The 21,105-nt window shown below is 43.3% G+C and overlaps 4 protein-coding genes across 4 annotated transcripts in view; 3 read left to right on the top strand and 1 right to left on the bottom strand.

Annotated features, from left to right (window-relative positions):
- The window catches only part of LOC309564371 (uncharacterized protein), a gene marked incomplete at its 3' end in the record, with an annotated part of 548,195 nt that overhangs the window by 113,206 nt on the left and 413,884 nt on the right, over positions 1 to 21,105 (top strand). The gene's annotated exons all lie outside the window — the stretch shown is intronic.
- Positions 1 to 21,105, top strand: part of LOC309562771 (uncharacterized protein) — a 379,789-nt gene that overhangs the window by 110,153 nt on the left and 248,531 nt on the right. The window lies entirely within an intron of this gene.
- The window catches only part of LOC309562634 (uncharacterized protein), a 148,791-nt gene that overhangs the window by 97,245 nt on the left and 30,441 nt on the right, over positions 1 to 21,105 (top strand). The gene's annotated exons all lie outside the window — the stretch shown is intronic.
- LOC309563392 (uncharacterized protein) overlaps positions 1 to 21,105 on the bottom strand; it is a gene marked incomplete at its 3' end in the record, with an annotated part of 114,417 nt that overhangs the window by 81,622 nt on the left and 11,690 nt on the right. Inside the window, 5 exon segments of the mRNA XM_082267786.1 lie at positions 2,860 to 2,970; positions 4,393 to 4,506; positions 4,937 to 5,045; positions 10,484 to 10,506; positions 20,082 to 21,017. Of these exon segments, the coding sequence (XP_082123912.1) occupies positions 2,860 to 2,970; positions 4,393 to 4,506; positions 4,937 to 5,045; positions 10,484 to 10,506; positions 20,082 to 21,017 (1,293 nt within the window).

Raw genomic sequence — 21,105 nt, 5'->3', positions numbered from 1 at the left:
ATAATGTAATCAAGCTCTTACCTGATTTTGTGTGGTATATACTCTGTGTGAATTTACAAGAATGTTGGTTCCAGTTTGCACCTAAGCTAGTGTCATCTAGTTTTTGGGTGCAATTTTCAGCTATAATACCTGGTTCCAGAGTGGAGGAAACTGTATCTTGGCGGAAGCACCCAAGCATAGTACCAAGAGGTCCGTCACAGGTGGATAACTGTCTAGAGTAATGGGCATTCGCAGGCAAGCTGTATCTGCATGCACACTGCCCTAGGTAATCCCCACATGTGATGCTGAGGCTCCATAAACTGAAATCCAACAAATGAAGGGGGGGTAGGGATAGTCAGGCTGGAGGGGCTGGATGGGAGTGCTTCAGCCAGGAAATTTGATGGTTCTATATGACCTGCAGCAGCTTCTAATGTACAATGTGGGAAGCTCAGTGTGTAGTGAAATAAGAGTAAGTAATTTCAGTACAGGAGAGGAGGTGGTACAACTGGAGTTCAGTTTTAATTAATATATAAATATATATTGATAAACTGCGGCCATTTGCTTGCCTTTATCTGGCTGTTGGGGCACTATTCTGTCCACTGACATCAACGAAGGGGCACTATTCCTCCCACTGACGGGGCACGATTCTTTTCATTGACAGCAACAATGGGGCAAAACTCTTTCCATAGACACCATTGATGGAGCACAATTCCTTCCGTTGACACCAACGATGGGGTAGAATTCCTTCCACCGGCACCACCGATGGGGCCCAATTCCTTCCATTGATACCAATTGGACAATTCACAATACCTTCCATTGACACCAACGATGGGGTAGAATTCCTTCCACCGACACCACCGATGGGGCCCAATTCCTTCCATTGATACCAATTGGACAATTCACAATACCTTCCATTGACACCAACGATGGGGTAGAATTCCTTCCACCGACACCACCGATGGGGCCCAATTCCTTCCATTGATACCAATTGGACAATTCACAATACCTTCCATTGACACCAACGATGGGGTAGAATTCCTTCCACCGACACCACCGATGGGGCCCAATTCCTTCCATTGATACCAATTGGACAATTCACAATACCTTCCATTGACACCAACGATGGGGTAGAATTCCTTCCACCGACACCACCGATGGGGCCCAATTCCTTCCATTGATACCAATTGGACAATTCACAATACCTTCCATTGACACCAACGATGGGGTAGAATTCCTTCCACCGACACCACCGATGGGGCCCAATTCCTTCCATTGATACCAATTGGACAATTCACAATACCTTCCATTGACACCAACGATGGGGTAGAATTTCATCCACCGACACCACCGATGGGGCCCAATTCCTTCCATTGATACCAATTGGACAATTCACAATACCTTCCATTGACACCAACGATGGGGTAGAATTCCTTCCACCGATACCACCGATGGGGCCCAATTCCTTTCATTAATACCAATTGGACAATTCACAATACCTTCCATTGACACCCACGATGGGGTAGAATTCCTTCCACCGACACCACCGATGGGGCCCAATTCCTTCCAGTGATACCAATTGGACAATTCACAATACCTTCCATTGACACCAACGATGGGGTAGAATTCCTTCCACCAACACCACCGATGGGGCCCAATTCCTTCCATTGATACCAATTGGACAATTCACAATACCTTCCATTGACACCAACGATGGGGTAGAATTCCTTCCACCGACACCACCGATGGTGCCCAATTCCTTCTATTAATACCAATTGGACAATTCACAATACCTTCCATTGACACCCACGATGGGGTAGAATTCCTTCCACCGACACCACCGATGAGGCCCAATTCCTTCCAGTGATACCAATTGGACAATTCACAATACCTTCCATTGACACCAACGATGGGGTAGAATTCCTTCCACCAACACCACCGATGGGGCCCAATTCCTTCCATTGATACCAATTGGACAATTCACAATACCTTCCATTGACACCCACGATGGGGCACAATTCTTTCTATTGACACAAATATTGGGGCACTAGTCATTCCACTGACACCAAAGATACGGCATTGTTTACTCCTACTGGACACCAAGACATTTTCTACTCCCAATGGCCCTAGTTGTGTCTGAAGGACAGTAGACTGGTCCTTTGTTTGAAGAGTTTGGAGACCCCGCTCTAGACCAGAAGATACATATTCGCCAGCACACCAAGGATCTTGCAAAAGCAGTCCAAAAGTTTTATTCCAGAGACGATCACATCAAAACAAAAAGTGCAACGTTTCTGAGCCACGCAGGACCCCTTCGTCAGGCATGTCATCACATGCCTAACGAAGGGTTCCTGCGTGGCTCCGAAACGTTGCACTTTTTATTTTTGATGTGATCGTCTCTGGAATAAATTTTTTGGACTGCTTTTGCAAGATCCTTGGTGTGCTGGTGAAAATGTATCTTCTTGTAACTGATCCAGTGGCCAGATTGTTTCAGCACCAAATACACAAGTGCCTACAAACCAGGAAGGTGTGCAATAGGAATATGAACTGTACTCCCGCTCTAGACCATTCATACTTATAATATGGTTAATTTTCGCAAATACCTGACCCAGGCAAAGTGGAATGCACAATGCACATTAGATCTTCTGTATTAGATAATAAGCGGTGGGAAATGGCTATTGTTTGATCCAACGTTATTTGGGTAGCATGGTCAGATTTTCAGTTCTGTACCGAATGGTCTTGTTGGTACATATGTGAAAGATGCCGCTCCAAGCAAACCTATGATCATAGAAATCCCTGATTGGACGGATACAATTTGCCATCTTTATATAAAATTTTCTGCTGTAACCAAATATCATTTGTGGGTATCAGTCTTTTTTTTCTCACCTGAGCCAATCTCTACAAGAACTTCATCCTCTTCGATCTTGACTTGTCTTATTTCCTCCTCCTCCTCCTCTACTTTTACGTTTCCTTGAGCCTCTGTGACGTCTCCGGGGTCTGTGAATAAAGATGAGAGTGAAGCCCCCTGTACTGAGATGTATGGGAGACCCCAGAGAGTGTGTGTGGGGGGAGATTGGTAACACACAATGACATGATGTGAGGAGGGGAGCCGGAGTCTAATAGAGGCTGATGGCTCCTGACTCCCCCACTGCAGCCATATGAGGAAGATTTACTAAAACCGGTGCACACAAAGTTTAAATTAAACAAGTTGAAGTTTGAAGCTAAACATAAAATAAGAAAAATGTCAGCGCCTAATATTTAACAAGTGACAGCAGCTTGCAAACAGTGTGAATATACAATAGAGATCGACCGATTATCGGCAAAGCCGATATATCGGAATCAGCCTTTTGATTTACCAATATTTAGGGAAAGTGCATGTACCGGGTTGATGACTGCAGCTAGAGGCATCACCCCGGTACCGGCGTCCATAGCCGACGGTCGGCTGTCTTGTAATGGCAACCGATGCAGCTGAGAAGCCGCTCGGCTGTAATTCCAAGGAGTGGGAGGGGACCCCCCCCCTCCCGCGGCTCGCCTGGGTCTCCCGTCCCACCAGGAGATCCGGGCATCCTACCTGCACCGCCGCCATCTGACCGGGTCTCCATTTCTTTGAATTTGCTGCCGAGTACCCGGAAGTGATGTCATGATATGACATCACTTCCAGGTACTGGCGGCGCCGAATTAAAAAAACTTACAGCATTCAAAACAGTCAAACTTGGCGTTTTGAATGCTTTTAAGTGCAGAGGAGGGGTCAGACACCACCAAGTGTTCCTCCACCAAGCTAAGAAAAAAATAGCAAAAGTAGCTGAAGAAGTGCGTGGCGCGAAACGGCCGTAGAGCAGGGTTACATGTCAGAGGTCCACAAGCCACCATTCTTAGCCCGAGTCTGGTGGCTTTATATATTGCTGCACTGTATGGATCTCTTATTTGTTTTATACTGAGCTTGTATTAGCTACTTTTGTTATTTTAATAAATGCTACACCATGAGGAGATCTCTTTTCTCTTATGCCTGGTAATTTCTCACACCTGTTTTGGATGTAACATCTGAGGAGAGGAATAAGAAGATCACTTTCCGCCTGACCTATCTGGCTTTATCCAATACCCATTAGCTGTCCTGATAATACGGCATATTGGTCCGGTGAGTTTGGACTTCTTACCTTGGTGGAGGAACACTTGGTGGTGTCTGTTTAAACTGCATTGACACGGAATATCACTACTTTTATGGATATATTGTTTGATGGACTTTATGATCGAAGTTTGAAGCCGATTGGTTACTATGCACACCTGCACCAAATTCTGTGTGCACCAGTTTTAGTAAATCAACTCCATACGGTCTTCCCATTACTGTCTACGGAGTTAGAGTTCCTTTTCCGAAGTGGTTTGGTCTTTTTCATTTTGTGGTATTTAGTGCTTAGTACTCACCTGTGCCGATCTCGACAGGAATTTCCTCTTCTTTAACTATTACATGTAATTCTTCTTCCTCCTCCTCCTCCTCAGCTTTGACATCTCTCTGAGTGGCTCTGGTGTCTCCAGTGGCTGTGAATAAAGATAAGAGTTAAGCCCCCTGTACTGAGACATACACTACCCAGTTGCCGACCAGTCACCTACCTGGTATGTCAGAGGTCTTCAAGTGGTCATACCGGGATGATGCCTGAAGCGACCGTTTTTTAGAGCCGGCTGTCGCATCTCTCATTATTATCTCCTACTCTGCTTTTAGATGATCCCTGAAAACCCTCCTCTTCACAGAAGCCTATCCTGCTTACACTTAACAACTCTACTTTTTTTTCCTCCATCAGCACATCCCCCACAGCTATTATCTTCTGTATCACTTTACCCACCCTCCTAGATTGTAAGCTCTAACGAGCAAGGCCCTCTGATTCCTCCTGTATTGTAACTGTACTGTTTGCCCTAATGTTGTAAAGTGCTGTGCAAACTATTGGTACTATAAATGTATAATAATAATCACCTGTACTGATCTCTGGTGGGATTTCCTCCTCTTTACATGGTTCTTCACCCATCATATACGTCTCTACTTCTTCCTCATCACCATCAATCTGGTTTACATCCAGTGTAACCTACAAAAGGATTAGAATGACGAAGGAGGGTGAAAACAAACCATCAGCATTCAAGTCTATGAGACCTGCAGTGTTCATTCCTGGAGGGAGCTTAACAAAAAGATGCACTAAAAAAAAAAAAACACTACCCGAGGAAGTTGAGGAGAACAATTTCACATCTAGAAATATGAAAACCTCACTGCCGGGCTCAGGTTCGTTCCGCCCTTTGTTCCACCAGTCTTGGGTCCCCGGCAGCGACATCCTAATCACTTGCCGACCAGCCGCAGTACATATACTGCAGCAAGTCAGCTCAATTGCGCAAAACGACGTACCTGTATGTCATTTCGCGCAATAGCCAGAGGGGGAGCCAATCAGCAGGTCTGGCGGACTTAATGTCTGCCGGCCACCGGATATCACTCCCCAGAGAGACAGAACGGAGATCTGCCGATGTAAACAAGGCAGACCGCCGTTCTGTCAGTGAACACAGGGATCTTGTGTTCCTGCTATTTAGGAACACAGGTCTCTGTGTTTATCTAGTGAGTCCACGGTTAGAAAGCACCCCCTAGGGACACACATCGCCCCTTCCCTGCTAGTGTCATTAGTACAGTAACAGTGCATATTTTTAGCACTGATTACTGCAGTAATGTCACTGGTCCCCCCCAAAAGTGTAAAAAATGTCAGTTAGGGGTCCGATCTGTCCACCGCAATGTCGCAGTCCCGCTAAAAATCGCTGACCGCCGCCATTACTAGTAAAAAATAAATAAAAATGCCATAAATCTTTCCCGTAGTTAGTAGGCGTAATAACTTTTGCACAAACCAATCAATACACGCTTATTGGGATTTTTTTTGTTCCAAAAACATGTAGCAGAATACAAATTGGCCTAAAATGATGAAGAAATTTGATTTTTTTTACCTTTTTTTATTGTATTTGTTTTATTGCAGAAAAAAAATACTGTTTCCCTTTTTTTGAGTGCAAAAAAATAAAAAATAAAAAAATAAGAATAAATAAATAAATTGCAGAGGTGATCAAATACCACCAAAAAGAAAGCTCCATTTGTGGGAAAAAAAGTACATCAATTTTTCTCTTAGGTACAGCGTCGCAGGACCGCGCAATTGTCAGTTAACCACTACCTGGCCGCCCGCTGCAGTTTTATGTTGGTACATTGACATTAAGTATCAGTGTCATGGCAGCAGATAGCTGCCATTACCCCGGTATTTTCTTACACGGCCGGTGGTCCTCTTTCCCATAAAAGTGGTCCCAGCTGCCGATTTGCTGCGGGATCACTTTTATGGGTGGCGGGAGAGGTGCCGGAGCCGTCGGTGGTGGGGAAAACAATCCGGTCCATTGCAGTCCCAGGCAGGAAGTCGATTGTTTTTTGTTAATGAGGAGGGGCTTCCCCTTTATCTGAAGCTCCGCTTTATGTTTTTTTTTTTTTTTTACCGTAATGCATTCTTTGCATTATGGTAAAAAAACATTCTGGTATTCGGGATCGGCTCCGCCAAATACTTACATGGCTCCTCTTTTGATCCAGAGCTGTGCCTGAGAGCAGCAACTCTACTCTCTCTCTCTCTCTCCTCACAGAGGAGCTGTCAATCAAATCCTGTAAGGAGAGGGGGGAGTGGCTGAGCTGCATTGGGTGCGTCTATGGACACACAGAGCCCAGCTTGGAAGCGAGCCTGCCTCCCAAAATTATAAATTAATATATAAAATCAAAAACAATGTATAGAATCAAATATAAAATCTTGCCTCTAGAATACTTCTTGTGTTTAAATTTGGACTCGAAGAATAATCACATGTTGGGCTGACCCTACGTGACATTGAAGGACTCTGGTTTTGGTGTCAACATCTTCTATATGTACTTGTTGGTATGGAAGCATTTAAATATTTTCTTATTGTACCTGATCCTCCTGAGGGATCTCCTGATCTTCCTGTGTGGAGTCTCGGGAATACAGAGGACGGGGACATCTCTCTGGGGGATTTCTGTTACTGGATCCATCTGTAGGAAACACACACACTGACTGAATACATTGTTTCTATGTCTTTATATCAGAGGATGTGTGTATCTAGGAGGATCCTCAATACAAGAAATTAATGTCTCCTGTTACCCGGTGATGTGAGGGGCGGCCGCTTCTCCATCATGACGTCCTTGTAGAGATCCTTGTGTCCTTCTATATACTCCCACTCCTCCATGGAGAAATAGACAGTGACATCCTGACACCTTATAGGAACCTGACACACACAATGATACAGTCACCATCCAGACACATCCCTTGTCTGTTACTGGATAATGTCCCAGAATTCCCGGCACCGCTCACCTCTCCCGTCAGGAGTTCACGATAGTGCCACCATCTAAACTAGAACATCAAATGTATTAAAATCTATGGCCATTAAAATGTGCTTAACCTCTCCAGTCCAGTCTATGTTTCATACTAGAGTGATGTCACGTGACCTCCCAGAATCCTCCTCTCCTCCCCGGTCAGCTCTGTGTTTTATTAATAGAGATCAGAGTGATGTCATGTGACCTCCCAGAATCCTCCTCACCTCTCCGGTCAGCTCTGTGTTTTATTAATAGAGATAAGAGTGATGTCATGTGACCTCCCAGAATCCTCCTCACCTCTCCAGTCAGGTTTGTGTTTTATTAATAGAGATAAGAGTGATGTCATGTGACCTCCCAGAATCCTCCTCACCTCTAAGGTCTGTATTATTCATAGAGATAAGAGTGATGTCATGTGACCTTCCAGAATCCTCCTCACCCCTTTTTCATGTCCTCAGGGGTGGGGTATAATACATGTGACTTCGCTCCTTCTCCGTCCTCGGTCAGGTCATCGATATAGAGGTCTCTCCTTGCCAAGTGTCTTCAATTACTCTGTATGAGGTTCCCTATAAAAAATGTGGAATTAGAAGAAATTATGAAAACAAAGCCTCATGCGCACAGTCGCCTCATGCGCACAGTCGCCTCATGCGCACAGTCGCCTCATGCGCACAGTCGCTGTACAATGTAAAAATCATGTGCATTTCCAAGCCTGGAAACCAGAGCTGCTCCGTACATCCGCCCCTAGAAATCAGGATGAGGCTCACACAGGTACCTCCATATGCCTACGGATGTACAACCTTGGATGAAGAACTCTGATACAGTCTGCACCCAGAGTTGTGTATCCACACCTAGGGCCCTGTGCTTTCACGAAGGTCTGGAACCCAGAAGAGCTTTGTTATGGACCCTCATCCCTGAACACCTAGGGCCCTGTGCTTTCACAAAGGTCTGGAACCCAGAAGAGCTTTGTTCTGGACCCTCATTTTTGAACGCTCACGGCCATGTGGCTTCACAAAGGTCTGGAACCCAGAAGAGCTTCGTTCTAAACCCTCATTCCTGAACGCCCACGGCCCTGTGCTTTCACAAAGGTCTGGAACCCAGAAGAGCTTCGTTCTGGACCCTCATCGCTGAACGCCCAGGGCCCTGTGCTTTCACAAAGGTCTGGAACCCAGAAAAGCTTCGTTCTGGACCCTCATCCCTGAACACCCATGGCCCTGTGCTTTCACAAAGGTCTGGAACCCAGAAAAGCTTCGTTCTGGACCCTCATCCCTGAACGCCCAGGGCCCTGTGCTTTCACAAAGGTCTGGAACCCAGAAAAGCTTCGTTCTGGACCCTCATCCCTGAACGCCCACAGCCCTGTGCCTTCACAAAAGGTCTGAAACCCAGAAGAGCTTCGTTCTGGACCCTCATCCCTGAACGCCCACGGCCCTGTGGCTTCACAAAGGTCTGGAACCTAGAAGAGCTTCGTTCTGGACCCTCATCCCTGAACACCTAGGGCCCTGTGCTTTCACAAAGGTCTGGAACCCAGAAGAGCTTCATTTTGGACCATCATCCCTGAATGCCCAGGGCCCTGTGCCTTCACAAAGGTCTGGAACCCAGAAGAGCTTCATTTTGGACCATCATCCCTGAACGCCCACGGCCCTGTACCTTCACAAAGGTCTGGAACCCAGAAGAGCTTAGTTCTGGACCCTCATGCCTTAACGCCCAGGGCCCTGTGCTTTTGCAAAAGGTCCAGAACCCAGAAGAGCTTCGTTCTGTACCCTCATCCCTGAACGTCCAGGGCCCTGTGCTTTCACAAAGGTCTAGAACCCAGAAGAGCTTTGTTCTGGACCCTCATCCCTGAACGCCCACGGCCCTGTGCTTTCACAAAGGTCTAGAACCCAGAAGAGCTTCATTCTGGACCCTCATCCCTGAATGCCCAGGGCCCTGTGCTTTCAAAAAGGTCCAGAACCAAGAAGAGCCTCGTTCTGGACCCTCATCCCTGAACGCCCAGGGCCCTGTGCTTTCACAAAGGTCTGGAACCCAGGAGAGCTTCGTTCTGGACCCTCATTCCTGAACGCCCACGGCCCTGTGCCTTCACAAAGGTCTGGAACCCAGAAGAGCTTCGTTATGGACCCTCATCCCTGAACGCCCAGGGCCCTGTGCTTTCACAAAGGTCTGGAACCCAGAAGAGCTTCGTTCTGGACCCTCATCCCTTAACGCCTAGGGCCCTGTGCTTTCAAAAAGGTCCAGAACCAAGAAGAGCCTCGTTCTGGACCCTCATCCTTGAACGCCCACGGCCCTGTGCCTTCACAAAGGTCTGGAACCCAAAAGAGCTTCGTTCTGGACCCTCATCCCTGAATGCCCAGGGCCCTGTGCTTTCACAAAGGTCTGGAACCCAGAAGAGCTTCGTTCTGGACCCTCATCCCTGAACACCCAGGGCCCTGTGCTTTCAAAAAGGTCCAGAACCAAGAAGAGCCTCGTTCTGAACCCTCATCCCTGAACGTCCGGCCCTAAAGGCTGGTACCACTCTGTAAGGCTGCAGTAGACTTGCTCGGTCTACCTGCTGCGGGGTTGGACCCAGTGTTGGCCGTCACCTTAACAAGACATACTCACCCCTCCACGTTCCCTTGATGCCTCCCCACACTAATTTTAATGGGCGACCCTGTACATGTGACCTTCCGTCATGTGACAGCACTGGCGCCATAGCAGCCAATTAAAAAGTCTGAACACTGTCATGTGGGTTTAGTGATGTCATCTCATGGGTAAGCTCTACCACTGGAGCTTACAGAGTGTCACCCTCATCGGGAGGCTCTCAGGGGCGCACAACATACAACTCTGGCTTGTTTCCATGGCAGAGAAGGTTGGGTGCCGTGTACATGGCTGTATGGGGGTTCACGTCGTACATCCCCCAGTACAGATGTGGTAATACATACGCAGATGTGTGCGACTTCCCAACGGTATATACCTTCGTACGGCCATTTACGTCTATGGGCAGCTATACGCAGAATTTGGGCTTCCCCGGTACGGTACAAAGCCAGAGTTTTACATTGTACGACCCTAATGTGTCCTGATTGTCCTATGTACTAATGATTGTCTTCTCCGTACATCCCCACCGCGGCTGAGCGACGGTCCGCGGTGCCACGTCTACGACAAACCGCCATTTACCAGAGCAGCCATAACCTCCATATCTATAGAGACCCCAATACAAAAATAAAGACTAATTCCCCCAGAGCAGAGCCTGCTGACCCCTGACTATAGAGGACATGTCACCTGATCCAAAACATCACATGACCTTCCTTCCCCCACCCACACAGAGTGCTGGGACCCCCCTGCTCTGATAATAAGAAGACATTATTACCTCCTCCTTACTAGGCACACATTCTGCACCCTTCCGACTAAACCAGGAATCTCACTGAGCCTTGGAAAACTCCTTCCTCCACCTCTTCCGGACTTCAACAAAATGGCCGCGGCCCCTCCTGCGCTGGGGACACTTCCTGCTCTCGCAGACGGACGCCATCTAGCGGTGGGCGGAATAGAACGCTGGAATTTCTATGGTGAGCACAGCGTGCTGCTGTTTTGTTGTAATGCAGAAGTTCACAGAGAAGTCCGGTGACGTCATAATGCTTTGTTATTATGGGAGGAGGCAGGGGAGTCCCAGGACTGACATAGAGACTGTGTGTGGACTGGATGGAGGGGGATCACGTGACCTTGTGGGTCAGATTTTTTTTTATTATTATTATGTTTATTATATTTATTGCCAATAAATTGTAATGTATTTACTTTATCATGTTTATTATATTCATTTTCAATATAATTTATTATTTACTTTATTATATTTATGTTCAATAGGATTTATTTTTTATGTTTTATCTGGTTTTCCAATATATTTTAAGATATTTATTTTAATATGTTTATTTTCTTACATTCCATTGTGATTTAAAATAATTATTAATTATGTTTCTTATATTCATTTTCAATATGATAAAGATAGTTATTTTATTATGTTTAATATATAAATTGTTTTTTCATATATTTTCATATATTTTTTCTATAATGTTTATTATACTTATTTTCAATATAATTGTACATATTTATTTTTATTAGGTTTTAATTATATTTTTCCCAAAATATATTAATATATTTATTTTATTATGTTTTATTTTATTCATTTTCATTATGATTTAATATAATTATTGTATTATGTTTAATATATTTATTTTCAATACATTTTTATATATACTTATTTTATTATGTTTATTATATTCATTTATAATATAATTTGATACTTACTTTATTGTGTTATATATATTTATTTTTTTAAATACATTTTAATATTTTTATCTTATTATGTTGATTATATTTCATTTCAATATATTTGAAAATATTATTTTAATATGTTTATTATCCGAATTTTCATTATGATTTAATATAATTATTGAATTATGTTTGTTATATTTATTTTCAATATAATTGTATTTATTTTATTTTTTATATACATTTTTAATATTTAATACAATTATTATATAATGTTTATTAGATTTATTTTCAACATTTTTTTATTATAGTTATTTTATTATGTTTATTATATTCATTTATAATATAATTTGATACTTACTTTATTGTGTTATATATATTTATTTTTTTAAATACATTTTAATATTTTTATCTTATTATGTTGATTATATTTCATTTCAATATATTTGAAAATATTATTTTAATATGTTTATTATCCGAATTTTCATTATGATTTAATATAATTATTGTATTATGTTTGTTATATTTATTTTCAATATAATTGTATTTATTTTATTTTTTATATACATTTTTAATATTTAATACAATTATTATATAATGTTTATTAGATTTATTTTCAACATTTTTTTATTATAGTTATTTTATTATGTTTATTATATTCATTTATAATATAATTTGATACTTACTTTATTGTGTTATATATATTTATTTTTTTAAATACATTTTAATATTTTTATCTTATTATGTTGATTATATTTCATTTCAATATATTTGAAAATATTATTTTAATATGTTTATTATCCGAATTTTCATTATGATTTAATATAATTATTGTATTATGTTTGTTATATTTATTTTCAATATAATTGTATTTATTTTATTTTTTATATACATTTTTAATATTTAATACAATTATTATATAATGTTTATTAGATTTATTTTCAACATTTTTTTTATTATAGTTATTTTATTATGTTTATTATATTCACTTTCAATATAATTTAATATTTACTTTATTATTATTTATCCCAAAATATTTTAATATACTTTTTTCATTGTGTTTATTTTATTCATTTTCATTAAGATTTAATATATATATATATATATATATATATATATATATATATATATATATATATATATATATATATATATATATATATATCACACACAGTATCTCACAAAAGTGAGTACACCCCTCACATTTTTCATGTGACAACACTGAAGAAATGACACTTTGCTACAATGTAAAGTAGTGAGTGTACAGCTTGTATAACAGTGTAAATTTGCTGTCCCCTCAAAATAACTCAACACACAGCCATTAATGCAGGTGTGGTAAATTTGGTGTTATCGCTCTCACTCTCTCATACTGGTCACTGGAAGTTCAACATTGCACCTCATGGCAAAGAACTCTCTGAGGATCTGAAAAAAAGAAATGTTACTCTACATAAAGATGGCCTAGGCTATAAGAAGATTGCCAAGACCCTGAAACTGAGCTGCAGCATGGTGGCCAAGACCATACAGCAGTTTAACAGGACAGGTTCCACTCAGAACAGGCCTTGTCATGGTCAAACAAAGAAGTTGAGTGCACGTGCTCAGCCTCATATCCAGAGGTTGTCTTTGGGAAATAGACGTATTAGTGCTGCCAGCATTGCTGCAGAGGTTGAAGGGGTGGGGGGTCAGCTTGTCAGTGCTCAGACCATACGCCACACACTGCATCAAATTGGTCTGCATGGCTGTCGTCCCAGAAGGAAGCCTCTTCTAAAGATGATGCACAAGAAAGCCTGCAAACAGTTTGCTGAAGACAAGCAGACTAAGGACATGGACTACTGGAACCATCTCCTGTGGTCTGATGAGACCAAGATAAACTTATTTGGTTCAGATGGTGTCAAGCGTGTGTGACAGCAACCAGGTGAGGAGTACAAAGACAAGTGTGTCTTGCCTACAGTCCAGCATGGTGGTGGGAGTGTCATGGTCTGGGGCTGCGTGAGTGCTGCCGGCACTGGGGAGCTACAGTTCATTGAGGGAACCATGAATGCCAACATGTACTGTGACATACTGAAGCAGAGCATGATCCCTTCCTTTCGGAGACTGGGCCGCAGGGCAGTATTCCAACATGATAACGACCCCAAACACCTCCAAGATGACCACTGCCTTGCTAAAGAAGCTGAGGGTAAAGATGATGGACTGGCCAAGCATGTCTCCAGATCTAAACCCTATTGATCATCTGTGGGGCATCCTCAAACGGAAGGTCTCTAACATCCACCAGCTCTGTGATGTCATCATGGAGGAGGGGAAGAGGACTCCAGTGGCAACCTGTGAAGCTCTGGTGAACTCCATGCCCAAGAGGGTTAGGGCAGTGCAGGAAAATAATGGTGGCCACACAAAATATTGACACTTTGGGCCCAATTTGGACATTTCCACTTAGGGGTGTACTCACTTTTGTTGCCAGTGGTTTGGACATTAATGGCTGTGTGTTGAGTTATTTTGAGGGGACAGCAAATTTACACTGTTATACAAGCTGTACACTCACTACTTTACATTGTAGCAAAGTGTAATTTCTGTGTGTTGTCACATGAAAAGATAGAATAAAATATTTACAAAAATGTGAGGGGTGTACTTACTTTCTTGAGATACTGTGTGCCTGGAGTTCAGCTTTAAAACCCAAATCCATGCAGGGCTTTTGAGATTCAGGGGGTTGGAAAAACAGGAGGCGCTATTCAGTCTATGAATTAAGCACCGTCCCTGTGCCAAGCATACCAGATCAGACACTTCCTCCTCCCATTACCTACAACTCAGATCCTACTTCTTCCAAAACATCTGCTCAAGCCAAGGGCCGCTTCGACATGGCCCCTTAGTGGCTTACAGAATGCTCGTTACCCCCACACCTGGGGGAAGGTCCCTCCTTCCTTAACCACTTGCCGACCAGTCACGTTGACCGTACTGCAGCAATGTGGCTCGTTATCGTCCAGCGACGTAGACCTACGTCGCTGGACTCCTCCCCTTGTGGGCGGCACGCGCGCGCCGCCGGAGGCTCGCTCCCACTGTATTCAGTTACAGCGGGAGTCGGTAACTGAAGATGGAGATCACCGCTGCTCTTCCCCGATCGTTGGGGATCTAGTGTGGAAATCCGCCCGCTTGTGTAAACAAAGTGGGCGGATCTCCTAAGCGACAGGCAGGGACAGATTGCAGGGTTCAGCATTGCTGAACCTGCGATCTGTCCCTGTGTCACTCAGTCACCTCCCCCCACACACGTCAGTAAGCACCAGGCATACATTAACCCCTCCCTCTCCAATAAAATTAACCCCTTCCCTGCCAGTGTCATTTTTACAGTAACAGTGCATATTTGTAGCACTGATTACTGTAGTAATGTCATTGGTCCCCCCTAAAGTGTCAAAAATGTCAGTCAAGGGTCCGATCTGTCTACCGCAATGTCGCAGTCCCACAAAAAAAAAAAAAATCGCAGATCGCCGCCATTACTAGTTAAAAAAAAAAACAATAAAAATGACATAAATCTTTCCCGTAGTTAGTAGCTGCGATAACTTTTGCGCAAACCAATCAAAATACGCTTATTGCGATTTTATTTTACCAAAAATTTGTAGCAGAAAACAAATTGGCCTAAAATGATAAAAAATTTTGATTGTTACATTTTTTTTGGGGGGGGGGGGGGATTTCATATAAAAAAGTGTGAAAAATATTGTTATTTTTTCAAAATTGTCGCTGTTTTTTTGTTTATAGCGCAAAAAGTAAAAATCGCACAGGATCAAATACCACCAAAAGAAAGCTCTGTTTGTGGGAAAAAAAAGGACGTCAATTTCATTTGGGTACAGCGTCGCACGGCCACGCAATTGTCCGTTAAAGTCGCACAGTGCCGAATCACAAAAAGTGGCCTGGACGTAAGACAGCAAAATCCTCCGGTGGTAAAGTGGTTAAGGATTGGGAAACTGATTTGGCTCAACAATTCCCCACTGAACACCAGTTGATTCTCTATTTCAGGGGTCTTCAAACTACGGCCCTCCAACTGTTGTGGAACTGCACATCCCATGAGGCATTGTAAAACTCTGACATTCACAGACATGACAAGGCCTGATGGGAATTGTAGTTCCTGAAAAACTGGAGGGCCATAGTTTGAAGACCCCTGGTCTATTTCATGCATAAGTCTTCGATCTCCTTACGACTGCGGGAATCTGGGTACAAGCTATTGACCCATTGGTATCTCTATAAAACAGCATTGCATGTTCGCAGAGATAGACCTCCTCTGTGGTGCAGATAGAGGCACGTTGTATTCTATTTTCTGGGCCTATCTGCTGATTGTCCCATTCTGGTGGAACGTTGGAAACACTGATCCAAGACTTGACGGATCTCTCTCTTAAGCATAACCCTGCAGCCAGCCCGTCTTCTATACCTCAGTTCCTTCTCCAAACAGAAATGTAGCTGTTCCCTTCCGGTCCATCTCATCAACAGCGCTAGGGTTTGCAACTCTATCCAGTGGAAGTCTACCTCATCTCCCACAATAGGTCATAGAATCAAGGCTATGAATGACATTCAGAAGACGGAGGGACTCTCCTTATCCCTTAACCACTTAAGCCCCGGAAGATTTTACCCCCTTCCTGACCAGGGGGTATTTTGCGATTCGGCACTGCGTGACTTTAAACGGACAATTGCACGGTCGTGCAACGCTGTACCTAAACGAATTTGGCGTCCTTTTTTTCCCACAAACAGAGCTTTCTTTTGGTGGGATTTGATCACCTGTGCGATTTTTTGATCATGCGCTATAAACAAAAAAAGAGCGACAATTTTGCAAAAATAACAATATTTTTCACATTTTTTTATATGAAATTCCCCAAAAAAAAAGTAAAAATCAAAATTTTTTAACATTTTTGGCCAATTTGTTTTCTGCTACCTATGTTTGGGAAAAAAAAATCGCAATAAGCGTAGTTTGATTGGTTTGGGCAAAAGTTATTGCGTTTACTAACTAAGGGAAAGATTTTTGTCATTTTTGTTGTTTTTTTTTTTTTAACGAGTAATGGCGGCGATCTGCGATTTTTTTTGCGGGACTGCGACATTGCGGCGGACAGATCGGACCCTTGACTGACATTTTTGACTCTTTTGGGGGTACCAGTGACATTACTGCAGTAATCAGTGCTATACATATGCACTGTTACTGTAAAAATGACACTGGCAGTGAAGGGGTTAACTTTATTGGAGAAGGAGGGGTTAAGTGTGTCCTAGGGGCGTGCATCTTACTGTGCAGGGATATGGATTTTCGTGTAACAGCAGAGATCTACGGTCCTACATAGCAGGACCGTATGATGTCTGCTGTTACACAAGGGAGAATGACAGGCGGCTTTGTTTACATTAGCCGCCTGCCTTTCTCCCTCTGTAACTGACGATCGCGAGTGACCGGCGGACATCGGGTCCGCCGGTGCCTCGTGCGGGGATCCCAGTGAGCGAGCGGGGGCGGGAGCGCGCCTCCGGCGGCGCGTGCTCGCCCCCTATTGGCTCGCAGGCGAATGACGTACGGGTACGTCACTTTGCCTGCACTGGGCTGACCGCCGCAGTATATGTACTTGCGGCGGTCAGCAAGTGGTTAAGAAGTCGTTATCATAAAACCTGTTTTTTTTTTTGGACCGTATTGTCCCTCTCTGACAAATACAAAGATCTACTGGTTTCCAGCCTGGAATGACTGTTCAAGGACCCCTTTCTCCTCCCTTTCTTCTTACTGGCTTACTCTTTCACCCCTCTTTCTTTCTTTTCTAGCTGTTCCTTGCTCTACCTTTCCTACAATTGTAAAAATTACCCCCCGTTACAGGCATACCCTTTCCCCTCAGTGGTTTGACTGCCAACCATATTTTAATTTAGGATTTCTTAGCAAAGGGTCTGCTTCGCAGGTGCTTTAGACCAGAGGTCCCCAAACTTTTTGGCACCAGAGAATGGTTTATGGCTGATATAGCCTACTGAGCAACTGTAAGGGCTTATTCACACAGTGACTGCATTGTAAAACGGAAGTCATCACAAGGACACAATTGTTTCCTAGGTGTCCCATTCACACTGTAAAGGGGTAAAGCGCTTCGCCAGCTCTTCGTTCCCATACAGATCAAGCCTCCTGCTGCGTGATTCATAACAGGTTCCTAACATTAGCAGATCAGAGAGTGTGGAAAACCAATCTGATTACCTAGGCAGATCAAAAACCCTTTTGCACCCCCCCGATAAACCTCATGAAATCACGTGTTCTTAAACTGAGCCCAGTTAAATCACTGCAAGTAGCCATAAATAGTAGTATTAACACAGTTCAATCACTTATGAAGCACAAATGTCCACAGTTTTCAAGCTATTTTATTGTACCATTGTCAATTTCCAAGTGTTTCATTGGATTATGTGTACTTTCAGTAAAGAGAAAGTATCAATAAATATACCCACAGCCAAGGGTATTCATAGAGTTACCCTCTTTCAGTAGGGTTGAGGTCAGGGGTCTAGGCAGGCCACTTGAGATCCTTCACACTAAACGTGTCAAACCACGTCTTTATGGAGGCACATTACCACAAGGTTGGAAGCGCAATGTCTTTGTAGGCTTATATAGTGGTTGGTGTCCACAAACTTTTAGCCATATATCAACTGTAGCTGAAGGTTTTGGAATGCCTGATGTGACCTTGTTGGACATCCTATTCTAAAACCATGACAGTCTTAACTCTTCTGGGAAGGCTTTCTGAAAGATTTTGGAGTGCGTCTATGGAAATGTGCACCCATTCATCTAAAAGAGCATTTGTGGACAACAAGGCCTGGCTCTAAATCAACTTTTCAATTCATCCCAAAGATATTCAATAGGGTTGAGGTCAGGGTTCTGTGAAGGCCATTGGAGTCCCTTCACACCAAATTTGTCAGACCACATATTTTTAGAACTGGCAATAAAAGCCTTCCCCAAACTGTTGCCACAGAGTATTGATGTTGGACAACAAGACCTGGCTCTGAATTAACCTTCCAATTCATCCCAAAGGTGTTCAGTAGGGTTGAGGTTGGGGTTCTGTGAAGACCACTGGAGTCCTTTCACGCCAAATTTGTCAAACCACGTATTTTTAGAACTGGCAATAAAAGTCTTCCCCAAACTGTTGCGACAGAGTATCGATGTTTCACGGCAAGACCTGGCTCTAAATCAACCTTCCAATTCATCCCAAAGATATTTAATAGGGTTGAGGTCAGGGTTCTGTGAAGGCCACTCGAGTCCCTTCACACCAAATTTTTCAGACCACATCATTTTAGAACTGGTAATAAAAGCCTTCCCCAAACTGTTGCCACAGAGTATTGACGTTGGACGACAAGACCTGGTTTTGAATTAACCTTCCAATTCATCCCAAAGGTGTTCAGTAGGGTTGAGGTCGGGGTTCTGCACTTGAGTCCCTTCGCAACAAATTTGTCAGACCACATCATTTTAAAACTGGTAATAAAAGCCTTCCCCAAACTGTTGCCACAGAGTATTGATGTTGGACAACCAGACCTGGCTCTAAATCAACCTTCCAATTCATCCTAAAGATGTTCAGTAGGGTTGAGGTCAGGGGTTCTGTGAAGGCCACTCGAGTCCCTTCGCAACATATTTTTCAGACCACATCATTTTAGAACTGGTAATAAAAGCCTTCCCCAAACTGTTGCCACGGAGTATAGATGTTGGACAGCAAGACCTGGCTCTAAATCAACCTTCCAATTCATCCCAAAGGTGTTCAGTAGGGTTGAGGTTGGGGTTCTGTGAAGGCCACTGGAGTCCCTTCACACCAAATTTGTCAAACCACGTATTTTTAGAACTGGCAATAAAAGCCTTCCCCAAACTGTTGCCACAGAGTATTGATGTTGGACGACAAGACCTGGCTCTGAATTAAACTTCCAATTCATCCCAAAGGTGTTCAGTAGGGTTGAGGTCGGAGTTCTGTGAAGGCCACTTGAGTCCCTTCGCAACAAATTTTTCAGACCACATCATTTTAGAACTGGTAATAAAAGTCTTCCCAAACTGTTGCCACAGAGTATTGATGTTGGACAACAAGACCTGGCTCTGAATTAACCTTCCAATTCATCCCAAAGGTGTTCAGTAGGGTTGAGGTCAGGGTTCTGTGCAGGCCTATGGAGTTCCTTCACACCAAAGTTGTCAAATCCTGTTTTTATAGAATTGGCAAAAAAAAAAAAAAGCCTTCCTCAAGGTGTCTCTGTAAGCTGTGGCAATAGCAGTATCCTTCACTGGGAACACCATAACTCTGAACCTTAATAATATGGAGGAAAGTCCACATCACTTATACACGTAGGAGTCGATCGGGTGTCCACAAATCCTTGTCCAAAATGTGTAAAAATCTACCCAGGTTAAAATGGAATGAAAATAGACGCCTGTTTTTTCAGTGGGTTTAACGATATAGACAAAAAAAGTATTGAGCTGGACCAAAGCTAGCTTTAAATATGAAAAAATGCACAGGCAACCCGACCAAAAAAAAAAATTGGTGCCTACTTGATGACAATCATAGTCATTGGCCACATCCTATCAGTGTAATGCCTGTAGCCTCATGGGATCTAAAATGTAAGCTAAGGGCAAATTCCGTTTTAAACTGCTTCCCACATTCAGAACACGCATGTGGTTTAAGGCCTCTATGGACCTTCTTATGTCTAAGCAAATTCGATTTACTGCGGAAACCTTTACCACACACGGAGCAGGAATAAGGACGATCGCCGGTGTGAATCGTTTGATGCGTTTCCAGATTGCCTTTTTTGGCAAAGCTTTTCCCGCATTCGGAGCAGGAAAATGGCTTTTCCCCCGTGTGAGTCTTCTGATGGGCAATAAGGTGGTCTCTCTGAGAAAAACATCTGCCGCAGTCCGAGCAGGAATAGGGCTTCTCCCCCGTGTGAGTTTTCTTGTGTTTGGTTAGGGCTGAATTGAAAGAAAAGGATTTCCCACATTCGGAACATGAGAATGGCTTCTCTCCGGTGTGCATTCTCTTGTGTTTAGACAGAGCCGATTTAGCTGGGAAACCCTTCCCACATTCAGAGCACGAATAGGGCTTTTCCCCAGTGTGAGTTCTCTGATGTAAAACGACGTGTCCTTTTTGAGTGAAACATTTCCCGCACTCTGAGCATGAATAGGGCTTCATAGGTATCAGCTCATGCTCAATCACATATAATTTCCGAGGATGATCTTCGCCACTCTCAGGCGATAAGGGCTTTGTGTGAGAGCTCTTGTGAGAAGCAAGGAGTTCCCTCTTGGAAAAACATTCCCCGCACTCAGAACAACGGAAGGTTTCACCTCCTCTGGCTGATGGATGGTGGACGATGGGAGTTGAAGGATTGGAAAAGCTGCCCCCATGTGTGGAGGGATCAGACAGGTCTCCACTGGGAAGTACTAGGAGAAGAGTTTGGGTTGTGGGGTTTTCTAATGGAATGTGTTGGTTGCCCAGATTATTCCTGTTGTGTTTTCCATCTAGAAGGAAATAAAAATGGAAGGGGATAGAAATCGTCAAAGGATTAGCAAGGATAAATGACAAGCTGGCCTAAATCCCTTTTAGTAA

The sequence above is a fragment of the Pelophylax lessonae genome, assembly GCF_965119305.1.
Source record: "Pelophylax lessonae genome assembly, chromosome: 9".
In the NCBI taxonomy this organism is placed as follows: Eukaryota; Metazoa; Chordata; class Amphibia; order Anura; family Ranidae; genus Pelophylax; species Pelophylax lessonae.
This window is presented reverse-complemented; position numbering and strand designations above follow the sequence as displayed.